This window comes from Triplophysa dalaica, chromosome 13 (assembly GCF_015846415.1).
Source record: "Triplophysa dalaica isolate WHDGS20190420 chromosome 13, ASM1584641v1, whole genome shotgun sequence".
NCBI classification, from domain to species: domain Eukaryota; kingdom Metazoa; phylum Chordata; class Actinopteri; order Cypriniformes; family Nemacheilidae; genus Triplophysa; species Triplophysa dalaica.
In genome coordinates this window covers 15,646,574-15,661,210 of record NC_079554.1, presented here as the reverse complement: position 1 = coordinate 15,661,210, position 14,637 = coordinate 15,646,574, and the positions used below count along the sequence as shown (strand labels likewise).

At 37.9% G+C, this 14,637-nt stretch overlaps 1 protein-coding gene across 1 annotated transcript in view; it reads left to right on the top strand.

Annotated features, from left to right (window-relative positions):
• Positions 1-14,637, top strand: part of nbas (NBAS subunit of NRZ tethering complex) — a 134,606-nt gene that overhangs the window by 86,796 nt on the left and 33,173 nt on the right. The window contains 6 exon segments of the mRNA XM_056764246.1: positions 2,450-2,784; positions 3,959-4,168; positions 6,006-6,131; positions 6,133-6,209; positions 9,492-9,581; positions 10,242-10,437. Coding sequence (XP_056620224.1) covers positions 2,450-2,784; positions 3,959-4,168; positions 6,006-6,131; positions 6,133-6,209; positions 9,492-9,581; positions 10,242-10,437 — 1,034 coding nt within the window.

The window sequence follows — 14,637 nt, the reverse complement described above, 5'->3', positions numbered from 1 at the left end:
ATTTTACAATAGGTTCCTACCCACAGAAATGTGTTTCTATCCAGTTCAGTTCCCACATTTGTATTACTCTCTAAACAAGTGTGTTACTCTTAATGTTTGTTTTCATCATAAAAGACCCCCAAACCACATACATGAAGGATTTTCCTGTTCAGCCTGTTCCATCTGCAAACATATCCTAACAGACTCGCTACAGATCATGTGTCATTGTAAGAACCAGTTTAAACACATTTAAATCGATTTGTTTACACAACCTATGCCAAATCTGTCGATCATTTTTTGTTTTAAAAAGTTCACACACAGGTTTTACATACAATACATGGATCAATGACGTATACAAAATTTTAACATGCCAATTTCAAAATACAAATACAATATACAAAAAAAAATGTATATTAGGTATGCACCGATATGTTAATTTTGGCAGATAACAGATAATTCTTTAACACTGAAAGCCGATAATCAATTTATTGTACCGTAAACAGTATCTTAATATGAATATAACATTTCCTAAGACTGAATCAAAAGGCAAAAAGTGGAGAACTGCTTTTCTTTGAAAGCATTCACTGTAGAAAACAAAGTAACCATTAAGTCAATTTTTGCCAGAATATCATATACCAAGCCTTCTTAACATTAGTTAAAGATTCTTTAACTTTTAAACTTTTCTGGTATAATGTTTATTCAATAAACAAATTTTAGATGGTCTTCCAGAGCAACTCAGAAAAATGTTCTTAATAGCCACGAGTCTCAAGACAGAAAGCATTCAGACAGCAATGAGCTTTAAACAATATACTATTGTTCATATCATTTACATATTCATACAATTCTACATACTGTTCCTACCTACATCCATAATGTTTTGCTAATAACAGTAAGTGAATGATCATGACAGAAAGACAGTGCTGTACTGGGTTTTAACTGTGAGCAGTGTGCAGCTTAAGTGGTTCAACCAGAGAAAATGACTCATAATTGATCAGCTATAATTTATCGACCTCAATGTTATTATCGGCTGATAACATTAAAAATGACCATTTATAATTTATCTTGCATCCCTAATCTATATTGCAGTTATTCAACCATTAACAATGTGTTGTGCAAATAAATGCAGATAAAAATGTTAAATGATGTGATTTTATCAGTATTAATTGGCCATAGCCTTAAAAAATGTCATGTGTTGCAACCTTGATTCATCTTAAAATGTATTCATTTAAAAAAAAAAAATTATCATATCTTTAGTATTTAAAGTGTTAAGAAACAATGATTTGCATTTCTTAGATTTTTTGGTAAGTAATCATGTCATTTTTTTCAGTAATTTTGTCTATTTAAATTAACTTAACTTATTTTTCATTGACCCATATATTTGTGTGCATACAATTAGTAAATGGGACCACGTGGCCATGACGTCAGTGTATCAAGAATTATAGTTCACACCAATGTTAATTTTACAAATATACACCATGTACACAAAAAAAATCAATTGTTGACTACTGGAATGAATTCTCTTTAATATGCAGCATCCATATTTCATCTATTATTATAACCTTAGACTAAAATATAATGAGTTGCCCTACGCCACCACCTATCGAAATATCTTAAGGGTATAAATTGCAACAGTCTGACTTTTGACCCGCTATAGTTTCAAACAAAGCCTGGAATTAATTGAGTTAGTACCCAAATTTATATGAAACACTCAGATGGAGGTGTCACAGTTTTTTGAGTGCTTGAAAGGTCAGAGGAAGCGTGTCAGAGTTTTCATGCTGTCTCGACTGATACTTAAACCTTCACACTTGGTAGGAACTGAAAACACTCTTGCACACTGAGTGCCCCCCCCACCCCTAACACAGCACTCAGTGTTCCAAGCATCTGCCACAGCCCAAGGGACAGAGACACCACCACTTTGTCCACACCTTTGTCTGTTGGTGTGTTTGTGTGTTGGATGCCCTACTGGCCTCTGTCGGGAGACAGGATTGTTCTCCGAAGCAGGTGTATAAATATTTAATGCTCTGATGAGGCTTTGTGTGTCAGTGTAATGTGCCTGTCCGACTTGATATGTTTTGGAGGCATACCGAGTCTACACTTATTCACATTGCAGGGGGATGTTTAATATAGAGGTGGCTGGGGTTAGTTGTCACAACGGCTGTTTCTTAGTAGCTTAAAGGGATAGTTCACCCCAAAAAGAAAATCATGTACTCATCCTCATGTCATTTTAAACCTGTGTGTTTGACTTTCTTCTACGCAATACAAAGATGATATTCTGGTGAACATTGGTGCTCAGACAAAACTGACATCCATTGTAAGAACACAAAACAGAGGATTTTGTATTTAGAGTTTTTGTTTTTGTCTAAGAACAGTTTATATAGCACCCAGGTTCCATTGTGGAAACTTACCGTTAGTATGAAAACATGCCCCTGTTAGTTTTGTGTGTATTCAGCAAACTGTGTGTTTTTTATAGGACTGGACTATAAGATGCTGATAGATGAGGAATCCGATCCTCTGAAAGCTATGGAGCCTGTTTTGACCAGTCAGAACGTCCTGTCGATCTCCAAGCTGGCCCCCCGAATCCCACAGCAGGGAGGAGACGCGCTCACCTCCAGCGCCGTCCACGCTACCTGGCTACATAAACTCTTCTGGGAGGGAGATCAGAATGTGCTGAAAAAAGCTCCTCAGAGTGATCAAGACTTCATTAATGCCTACGACACCTGTGCAAAATACTTTGACCGACTGCTGCCCTCAGATGCTGTTAACTTTCTGGATGCCATCACCTTTTCCCCTGCAGCAGCCAATAAGGTGAGCGTAATGCAGGTGGATGTGGGTCTGGATCCAATACTGGCTGGTGGATGATTAAGGACAGATGCCACTCATCAAATTATATATATATATTTTGTTTGTTTATTTTTTAAAACGCTAAGCCATGAAATTACTAAATGGAAATAAATAAGTAACTAGCCACTTGGTGTGCAGTCTGGCCCACTAAGAAGCACATTCATTCCTATACAAATCAACTGTCATCATAACAGCTGTAAATATAATCACATTTTAAACCAATTCAACATTATTGGCTCTCAATAGTCCCCTATAGGTAACCTCATAGAAAGATACCCATACCTAAAACTTATCATTGCGTGAATTTAGATTTAAATCCGCAATGGTAATAGTTTGTTTTCAAACCACAATTCCTGAGCCTCTAAGTCTTATAATCAATCCCCAGTCGTCTGATGTCACATCATTTGGTTTCATCTACATTCATCTCAGTGCGAACACTTTACACTCAACATCCCTGGATACATTTTACACTGTTTACCTCAAACGCTCACCACCCACGCCCGCTGTCACTTCCAAGCGTGCACAGCCGAACGCTAACTGTATTTATTCACAGTTCACACATAATCTATAGCAGTGCAACGGCAGATGACATTGGTTTCCTCTCCCTGTGGTATTCTTGAGTCCCAGATCAATGCAGCTCTTACTTTAATGGTGAGAGTGGGTGTGGGTTTATGGGAACGAGTGTTGGTGACTTGCTTTGCACCGGGTCTAATCATTATAACATTATATCAACATAACAATCATTACAATAACATCATTGGAACACTCCAGGGGCCGGCGAGCATTAACATTTGGACTTTTGATTACAGGAGCTCATTAAGGTTGTACGCCAACGGGCATTAGCACTGGAGTGTGCGTTTCTTTATTTGTGTATTTTGAAATGTATTCATTTGTAGCAGACGCTTTTAGTCAAAGCAGGCTAGCGTGTTTGGTTGATGTTCTGGCAGATTTAATAGAAACGAAGCCATCTGTGTGAAGCAAAACACTGGGACAGTACTCCTATTCCTATTCCTATGTGTGCTTCTACTCCTGTGTTACATGCGTGGTAATCTGCAAGAAGTTCATTACTGCAAAAATGACTCAGACATTAACCGAATCATGGGTTTGTTTGTTGTTTATGCTTTGTATGTTTGTTTAGCTGTCTGTAGGTGTCAGGCTGGAGATCACCAAACGTGCACAGAAGGTTTTGAAAGGCATCAGCAACAAGGCTAAGAAAAAGGGAAATAATGACCAGGGTGAAAACCCCGCCTCCAACTTTGACTACGCCCTGACTCATCTGGAGCAGTCTCTAGCACATCTGGAAACTTTAAGCCACTCCTTCTTCCTGTCGCTCCAAGCAAGCCAAGAGGTACAGTTATCACCAACATACACAAACACTTTTTTTAAAAGAAATGTTGTACTTTTAACATTTATTAGCAGATGTGTTCACACGCCTCCTTGAATTTTTTTTGTGTATACAGAACTTGACATATTAATATGGAAGTATACAAATTTAGTGACTTAAAGGGATAGTTCACCCAAAAAAAGAAAATGATGTCATTTTTCACTCACCCTCTTGTCTTTTCCAACCTGTATGACTTCTTTTCTTCTAAAGACAAAAGAAGATAATTTGAAGAATGTTATTAGCCAGACAACGGCGGTACACATTGACTTGAATTGCAATGGTTTTCCATACAATTGGAGTGAATGGGTACCAATGTTGTCCGGTTACCAACATACTTCAAAATTTCTTCGTTTGCATTCTACAGAAAGAAAGTCATACAGGTTTGAAATGTCAAGAGGGTGAGTCAATCTTTGGGTGAAGTATCTCTTTAAAATGCATTCAAGGTAGACATTTGTATCAGTAAATGTGTTCTCTGAACTCGCCGTCTTTACCAGTTGAGCTAAAGGAACACTTATTCCTTCATATCTTTTTCTCTCTTTCTCGCTCATTTTCTCCTTTCCACTTTCACATATTTTCACTTTCCTCCCCTGTGTGACATTGGGTCTGAATGACTGACAGGTTTGTAGCCCCTGTCTTGTCTGCAGGATACCAGAAGGCAGTTAATATCAACCTGTGGTTTCTTAAACACGTGCACATCGCGCCATTCGTATATGTAAATATATGGATTCATTTTTCCACCACATACTTATGTGACACTGGAACAGACACGGCTGTATTTCATTACCAGCAGACCTTCACCGTGTCGCACATCATACTCCCATTGGGACGCACACAATCTGGGTAACCGAATGAGCTGCCTCACTGACTAGATGGGCAGCTGCTGTCTGAGACTGCATACTAACCTTTATGTGACTGATATGGAAGGCACTACTACATAGTCGGCAGCACACTGCACAGGTTTAGTGTCAGCGTTGCAAAGACTACTTTTACGAATAAGTGCGTGAAATACAAATGTGTTGAGAATAAACATTTCAACTTTCACATCTTGGATGATTGTTTACTCAGCGTGTTGCATTGCATTTTCAGATTTCTTTATCTTTAAAGAATTAATGCGATGCATACTTTAGAAGTATTACTGCAAAATGAGGGACTTTTTGAGATGTATGTGTACGAATGTGTACATTGAGTCCAGTGGTTCTGATTTTTCAGATGTTTTTTATTTCTTAGTTGTCTGCAGGTACACTATGCCTTGTAAATGTCTCAAGTTATTTAGTGCTTCAAACAACTGTTTACTTTTGTCTCACCTCATTTTACTCATCATTTATTGCCAGATGAAGGGAAAGATTCTGTGTTCGTGTACAGCCAGGGGAAAGAGACCATTCCAAATTTTAATTTAGTCAGCATTTCTAGATGTGTTGTGGTCATTCCAGTCCAGTTTCTGTTGAATTTTAACAAAATCAAACCTCAAGAGTGACAAAGTCACATGAAACACTTGTTGTATTGCTTAAAAGTGAATTTGAACTTGTTTTCTTTTCAGTATTTGAGGTCTGAAATATTACATTCGTTCTGTTCTTTGACCTGTTTCTCCAGTTTTCATTTTCTGCAAATAAGTGCATAGAAACAATATTTTTATTTGAAATTTGGGTGAAATATTGTTATTCGTTCACAGAAGGCAGCAAAAATAACCATTTTACCCACACACATACCTATGAACTGTAAATTCTCTGAATCTGTCTCTTTATTGTTTCTGCGGCTGTATCTATCTTTTCAACATGTTTTCATTTTTCTGTCCACGTTCCAGGAGCTCTTACAGAAGTACAGTCGCATTTATGACCTGTCCCGGTCCGAGCCATCCAAGGTGCACCATCTGGCCATCACAATGGCCATGGATGGACAGCCTCTCCAACGAATCGAGCAGCTGCTTGCTGGTCGCCGTGGGAACGAGCAACCTGTCACCGAAGAGTGTCGTGCAGGACGCAGTGGAGCGAATCATAACTGCTCTCAGGTACGAGTGAGCTGAGGTCCGGCCTCTTTCACGTTGCCAATGTCTTTTCTTAATGTCACCCTCATTTTCCCTCAGTCTGTTTTATCCCCTAGCTCGTTTGCTTTAATGCATTCCTCTTATCCTTTGTCTCTCTCTTCTGCGCTGTCTTTATGGCCTATTCCTCTATTAACCTCTGTCAGGTTGGATTTGTTTTTGCTTGATTGAGTTAAACACAGTGTGGCCTGCACTTTGACCCTCTGGTCTCTCTCCTTCACATCCAACTTTCAGTCTTTTTTTACCTATAATATTCCTGCTTTTAAGAGGTCACTCCACTCCCCTGGCAGACTCTTAAAAACATTGTTGCTGATAATGAAAGGCAGCAATTGAGATATACAGAATAAAGCCACTGTAGATATTTAAATTTCAGATTTTGCAATGCATGTCTACTAACTTTTGAAGTTCTTTAATTGGTTTACCCCCCAAAAACGTTTTTTCATTATTTACCAATCCTCATTTATTCCACACCTGAATGACTTTCTTTCTTCTGCATAACACAAAAGAAGATATTTTGAAGAATGTTGGTAACCAATCAACACTAGCGCTCATTGACTTTCACTGTATGGACGTAAAACCACTAAAACATTTCTCAAAATATCTTCTTTTTTATTTACACACGAGAAAGAATTTTCTTCCGGTTTTGAATGACATCAGAGTGATTAAACTATGAACTTGGGTGAACTATCACTTTAAAGGTTACTTCTGTGATTTGTAATTTTCTCATCCTCCTGCCATGTTTATGACTGCCTTTTTTCAGTTGAACACAAAGCTTTTTCATAAGCATATCAAACATCCATCCCAAAAAGCTGAAGCTGTAAAAAGCACATACAATATATCCATCATAAAAGTAATCAAAACTGAATTAATACATGTTTTTTGAAGCAAAATTATAGGTGTAGAATAGAAAACTATTATTATTTTGAACCACAACAAGTGCTTCGTGTGGTATTGGTTCCTAGGTCTCATGGCGAAATGATTGTTTTCTCACACATATCTATTATTTCACCGAACATCTATTCGTGTCACTGTATTTGAATTTATTGAACAGCTTGGAATTGTTTGGGACAGGGTATCTGTTCCATAGACCAATGGTACAGTAGATGAGAGAATTAAAAATCTTTACAGTCTGTTTTAAAGGATTTTTAAGGGAGGTGGTTGTAGTTTTTTTTATTTGATTTTAATATGGACTGCATATGGTTAAGCACATTTCAAGGATTGAGTCATGTTTAGTAGAGCTTTAGTTAGCAGAACCCCTATATCTGCACCTACTGAAGAATCAGCCGTCTCCGCTGATCAGACATTTAAATTCAATCTGTAATCAAGCAGGATTAGTGAAGGTCTCGTGAATCAGAGAAAACGATGGTCAGAAAAATGAAGATTGATTACACATTTAGAAACATATGCTTTCATTTAAACACATCCTCCACCCCGGCCTACCCGCTGTCCCTCTGCAGAAGTGATTTATATTCTGTGCGACTGATGAAAAACCGTAACATGTTCCTAAAGGCTGCTGCTAATAACTGATTCACAGAGGTGTGAAGATGAAACATTAACATGTTATGTCTTGAGCTTTGCTCCTTTTCAAACAGTCCTAACTTTCTTGTTGTTTTTATTTAGTACACTGTCTACCAAGCTGCTAATGATTTATATTTATAGTAGAAGATTATTGTTACATTAAATGTATAAATAATCCTTTAGCATCATGTCGTGTCTCAGTTGAAGGGTACTGAGATGTATGTCTGTGAGTGAGTTGCACTTAGTGGCGCAGTGGGATGAATTGGAAATAAAAAGGGAGTGCGGGTGTAAATCCAAAGCAAGAGTTTGCCTTTTGCGTCATAATCTCGATGATGCTAAAATCATATAGAATTATAGGAATCCTGAAATATGCGCAAGATGTCTTTTAAAATCACGGCTTGGAGGTTATATTTGCTTTATTGTTCCTACAATCGGTTTCAGGAGGAAGTGACTTGTAGTAACATTTAGACTCACACTAAAAAAAGAAAACAATTAAGGCTCTTCAATTGATTCAAGTCCATTGATTCTGCTCAAACCGTGGTAAAGTGCCTTTGCAGCAGTTCTGACTTTAACTTGGAAGATTGCTAAACCTCAACGGAACGAATGCTGAATTTATTTGGTATAAAATGCAACCCAGAGCTTGACGTCAGCTTCACATTGTCTTTAGGAGAAGGTAGATGATATTTGTGGATTTGCTGGCAAAAATCATAATTAAAATGCATGTTTCTGACCACCAATTATACCTGACAACATTTGTACCTTAACTTTGGTGTCCTACACTTAAATTCTGGCACACTGGCAAGCGCTTTACGAGTCTCCGTGTAGTATTGTCAGGCTTTATCGATTGACGATTGGCTCTTTTTCACTGGTAGGCTGGACTTCCTCCGCTAGAGCGGGCATATAGAGCGTATCATTCCCTCCCAATTCATAATAATGTCAGTGGTGCATCTTGTAAATATCTTTGACACAGATATTTGTCCGGTATCTCAGTAAATATAAGGTGTTGATTGAAAAGTCAAGGAACATAAAGGTTTGTTTTCTCTAGGAGTGATTTTATATGGTGTTCACTAAATAGCAGAACTCTAGTAGACCCTTTATTGGAAGGTTGAACTGTGAACAGTTCAAAATATAAAGTAAAAAGTGTGGAAAGTAATTCTGATCGGTCTTTTGTAATATACAGAGACACGAATATTTTGAAAGCAACCTAAAGAAGGCTTTCATCCTCACTGAAACATCGCTTGTATCGCACTACCTGTGATACCTCCAAAACAAAGCGTGAAGGGAAAGTATAACACAAGAGCAAGCAAACAACACCAGAGTTTTGTTGATATCATAAAAAATAGCAAAGCACGCGTAAAAGATTTCTGGAGGGATTGTTTAACAGAAGATAGACAAACTATTTTCTGCAGCTTGAACCAACAAACAACGTTAGCATAGAAATGCAAAGTAATTATTAACAAAAAGATAATTATGTGGCGCAGCCTCCTGCGTAAATGCATAGCATAAGCGTACCTTTAATGGAGGGAGACGGGCATGGCCAGAAGAAACGAGAGGCGCCCTGCAGCGACAACATCAGCAGAGGATATTAAGATTGCTCAGTGTGAAAATCCATTCCTTTGGTGTCTGCACACACACATAAACACAAAGTTCACAGCCATAAAGCTGCTCAGGAGCCTCGAGACATTGAATCAAAACTCAAGCTCTGCTTTTGTGTGTCTGTGTGTGTTTTAGCGGTGACAAGGACGCTCTGAAAGATTATGCAGACCCCTTGAAGGTACTGGAAGGAATTGTGGAAGCGGTGCACACTAATGTACTGAGCGGGTGAGTGTTTCCTTTGTTCCCGTGTCCCCGTTTATGAAGCTACTGAAGCAAAATGCTTTGTGTTTGACCTCAGAAAAGGTTAACAGATGGTTTTAATGCATAATCAGGGTCTAGATATGAATAGAAATAAGGCAAGCTGTTTTATTTTACGTCCTGTTTTACATGTATATGAAAACCTAAATTAAAAGGGGAGTTTACCTGTAGATGAAAATTCTGTCATCATTTAATCACTCTCTTGATGTTTTAAACATGCATGACTTTCTTTCTTCGGCAAACACAAAAGAAGATATTTTGAAGAATGTCGGTTACCAAAAACCATTGTACCCATTGACTTGTATTGAATGGACACAAAAACCAATGCAAGTCAATGGGGACGGACTGTTTCCTGTTACCAACACTCTTCAAAATATCTTCTTTTGTGTTCTGCAAAAGAAAGAAAGTCATACAAGTTTGAAGATTGTCAAGAGGTCGTGCATATAATGACAGAATTTTCATTTTTGAGTCCACTATCCCTTTAAATGCAAAATTGTGTTTGGTTACTTTAAAAGCGAAAAATCCAACCAAAATAACATAAGATGTAATATTACCGTACATAACATAACAGAACCAACATACAAAGCTGTGATCTTAAGTCTATTTTATGTTAATTTACTTATACAGTGGGAATATGGTCACATCCGAGGACATGCTGGAATGGTTACGGCCGTTTTGCGGTGACGACTCTAAACCGGTGCGACCCCGAATTGAGGTTCTGCAGATTCTTGAACAATCCTTTAACCTCAGTGATCAGGACATCCATCTACTGGTGTTCTTCAGGAGCCAAGCGGTTCTTAAAGCTTGCTGGCCAAGCAGAAAGGTAAAAAACCCGGCATGAACCCACACACGATTTTCATTTCACAAGTAAATGTTATGGTGTTTCCTCATCTCTGACTCAGTACTGGCCTATTTATTCTGTATGGTTCGTGAATGTAATCTCCTTTTACAGCGCGGCCCTTGTGAGTTACTATTTGCTTATAGCAACTGCTTAACCGTTCTCACCCGTACTGTGTGTGTGTGAAGGAGTGAGATTTATTTTTGTCCAGGGATTCACGACTGCCTGCTCGGCCATGCTCTTTGTCCTCAACTCGCGCTGCTTCGGGGACTTGAGCGTGCCGTACTGCCATGTTCTCTGTTGTTCTCTGTCCGTCTGCATGTATGGTTGTGGCTGGAGTTGACGCAGAAACCAGAGAGGGAATTAATATATAGAACAACTATGAAAGTGTTCATAGGTGTCTGGGCTTTCCTCAGGAGAATGACCCTCTGAATGTAGAAATGAAAGATGGGGAGACCCAAGTGCTTTATACTCTACCAGCTGAACTACAATACATTCAGATGAGTTACAAGATGGGTAGATGAATGACTGCATTGCCATAATTAAAGGGATGAAAATTCTGTCATCATTTACTCACCTTCTTTTCATTTCAAACCTGAATGACTTTCTTCTGCAGAACACAAAAGAAGATATTTTGAAGAATGCCGGTAACCAAAACAACAGTAGTATCTATTCACTTCAATTGTACAGTAAAAGGGTAAATTTTCGTTTTTGGGAGAACTGTTCCTATAAGCATTACAAAAGTATTATTATTTAGCCTACTACTCAATAGTTTGGGAATTCTCTGACGTAAAAAAACTATATCTCAATACACATGATAAAAACTTGTGCCGTTAATCCATTTTCCGGCGAATCGCATAATCCATTTTTCGCTAAACTTTAATCATGCAAATGAGTATTTATGCAAGCAAACCCTATCAGATGTTTGGTTTCACATTAAGAGGATTATTCAACCAATTGTTTAATAGAATAATTAAATGCAACATTCAATCTTTGTGGGTTTAAAACAACAGCCCTCAAGATTTCCCTCAGCAGATTCAGTTTTCCATCAAACCTTGATTAGCATTGTTTTGTGGTAAACAACAACATATCAAACTGGTAATGGGTTCAGGGCAATTGAGAGTGAACTGTAAAAAACTCTTATTTATAGCACGTCATGGTTGATTTTGAACACTTTAGAACAAGCCGAACATTTATTATGAAGTCTGAACTTTTAATCCTACTGGCTATCGCCGTATCAATTTTCTCTACGTCGTGTCCTACATTGTGTCCCCGGTGTTGCCAGTTGCTTTGTTTTCCCTGATGAAATGAATTATTCTGCGTTTCGAGAAATGAAGGGAGTTATAATGAGAAGTCATGGCCTAAAGGAGGAGGAGTAATTAAAATGGACATATTGATGGAGAGGAAGGGTATTGGCTTCTTGTCACCGAGGCGCTTCGTCCTTGAACGGATGGCCACTTACTCCGATGCCTAAATCCTGATTGGGAGCGCCGAGCGGGGCCTGTTCGCCGTGCGCGGCGGGTATCGAAACGCTGGCGCAGTGTGTCTGCCTGCGGAATAGCAGGCAGTGGTCTATGTCATCAGCTTCTGGTTAGCCCCAAGTATGTGTGTTTGTCTTTGTCTTTCGTTGTGCTTGCTCGTGCTCACGGTGTGTGTGTCTTAAATTAAAGGAACAGTTCATCCCCCAAAAAAATTATGTCTTCATTTACTCACCCTCACAAATCTGTATAAATGTCTTTGTAGTGATGAACACAGAGAAAGGTATTTGGAAGAATGCTTGTAACCTAACAGTTCTTGGCCACCATTGACTACCATAGTAGAAAATTACTATATTTTTGTTTTGTTGAACACAAAATAAGATATTTTGAAGAATGTTCTAGGGGCACTTCAGACAACCATTGTCTTTTCTCCTACAACTATGTTTCTCTATGTTCATCGGAACGAAGACATTTATACAGATTTGGATCTCGAGGCGAAGTAAATGATGACAAAAAAATATTTTTGGATGAAATGTTGCTTTAACACTTCTACCCCATATTCCAAACTAATCAACAATCGCACGCTTCACCATTCTGGTACTCACTGCTATAACAACCACGACTTCACTGTTGCCGAGCGAGAGCTGCGCTTCAGATCTTGTGTTTGGTTGCATCTTCTGTTGCTTTGCGTTTACTGTTGTTGTTTACTTGAGCTCTTGTGGTGTTGATGAATAAGTGTCGTTGAGGTTTATCAAAGCTGAGTAAAGGCCGTCTTTTAAAATCTATAAAAGGAAACCTGTCTGCACACGTGAAGAAAAAGATCAATGTGTGTGCAATTAAAAGCGTAAACCAGATTTTTGCACAGTTGTCTTATTGACACAAAATACTGTGATCACAGAATTTGCATCTCTTATGATATAATGCACACTCTGTACTTTCTTTTTAAACATAGTACTCATGCTACTTGTTTTACAAAACAGCACGGAATAGTGCAGAAGTATGAGAAATAGAGAGACTCGGAAAGGATGAGAGAGTGGTTGAACGTCTCTTTCACTAACTGTCAGAGCAATGTGATAAATCTCTCTTACAATTACATTCATCAGGTGTGAATGCTGACTCCTTTCACTCTAAAATCCCACACACTTACCCTCAGCACAAATCAGCCTAGCTGGAAAGCTATTCTGTAGGGCAGCGTGTTCTTGCTGCTGTGTTGAGCTTGCACTTTTTCTCTGGTTATCACAAATTGCCCTGACAGTCGACTCAAAGGCTCGTTCTCCGCCTGGAGGAGTCCGCCGGTGTACATGTCTTTGTTTAAGGAATCCAAAAATCAATTGACTATCAATTTTGCAAATCACAAAAACCTACAGACAAACAGTCAATGAACTCCAAATAGAAAATTGACACCTTGGAATTATAAATTTGTATCTGAAGTTTTTGTCAAAATTTTGTTATTTGCATATTCTTATTCTGTGACAACGTATTTACATTAGATGATGTTTTGCTTTAAATTTAAATGTCTTAAAATGTTGTTTTTAGTAAACAAAAAGGTTTTATCTACAACGGAATGCAAAAACTTTTGAGTTTATCTCAAATCTGATTAGAATGCTGATGGAACGCATTTACAAATGAAATAATCCACAGTTAGAAAAGTTTTATAGTCAATAAAAGTATTGTTAAACTAAATGAAAGCAGTATGTTATAAAGTAATTAATAACATAGAAATTCAAATTTAGATTGTGTTTAGATTATGCACTGTCCGTCCATAAAAAATGTCACCACCTGGATTTAACTAAGCAAATAGGTAAGAGCCTCCCATTGGATTGGAGGTCTAGGTTCAGCAACGTTATTTACATTTACATCTATGCATTTGGCAGACGCTTTTATCCAAAGCGAATTACATTCCATTATATTATACAGATTTCGTGCAATCCCTGGGATCTCGAACCCATGACCTTGGCATTGCTAGCGCCATGCTCTTTGTCCACAAAGAATGAGGTCAGCTGACTACCTGAATATACTGAATGACCAGGCAATTCCACCAATGGGTTCTTTCTTCCCTGATGGCACGGGCATATTCCAAGATGACAATACCAGGATTCATCAGGCTCATATTGTGCTAGAGTGGTTCAAGGACTGAAAGACTATGCGCTGCGGTCGGAGCTTCCCATCGTCAATACAAAATTTGGCGAGATATGTATGGGTCTCTGGAGGGTAACATTTTTACATTCTGGACATTGCAGAAGCGTATCGAAATGATGCAACGGCGAATGCGTACTGTAATCAAAACTAAAGGCGGTCCAACGAAATGGTAGTGTGTTTGAATTTTTTTGGATGGGCAGAGTATATTTGACTATGTACTCTAATTAAAAAATATAAAATATACAAATGATTAAACATTTATACATCATTTAAATTATTGGTAAATATAAATAAATACATGTAAACATTTCCTAAATATCTATACAAGTACTGTATGTATGTGTTTGTGTTTATAAATCCAAAATAAATATGCACAGTACACAAACATATATAGTGTGACCACAAACTTTTATTTTGTATGCAATTAATCGCAGTTAACAGTTTGAAAGCCCTATTCCAAACCACTATGGACAATTTTTTTATGCTTAACTATTATATTAGTAATCTATTAATTATGATATAACAAATTGAACATGATACTGATCAAATACTTTTGAAGTATTTACTT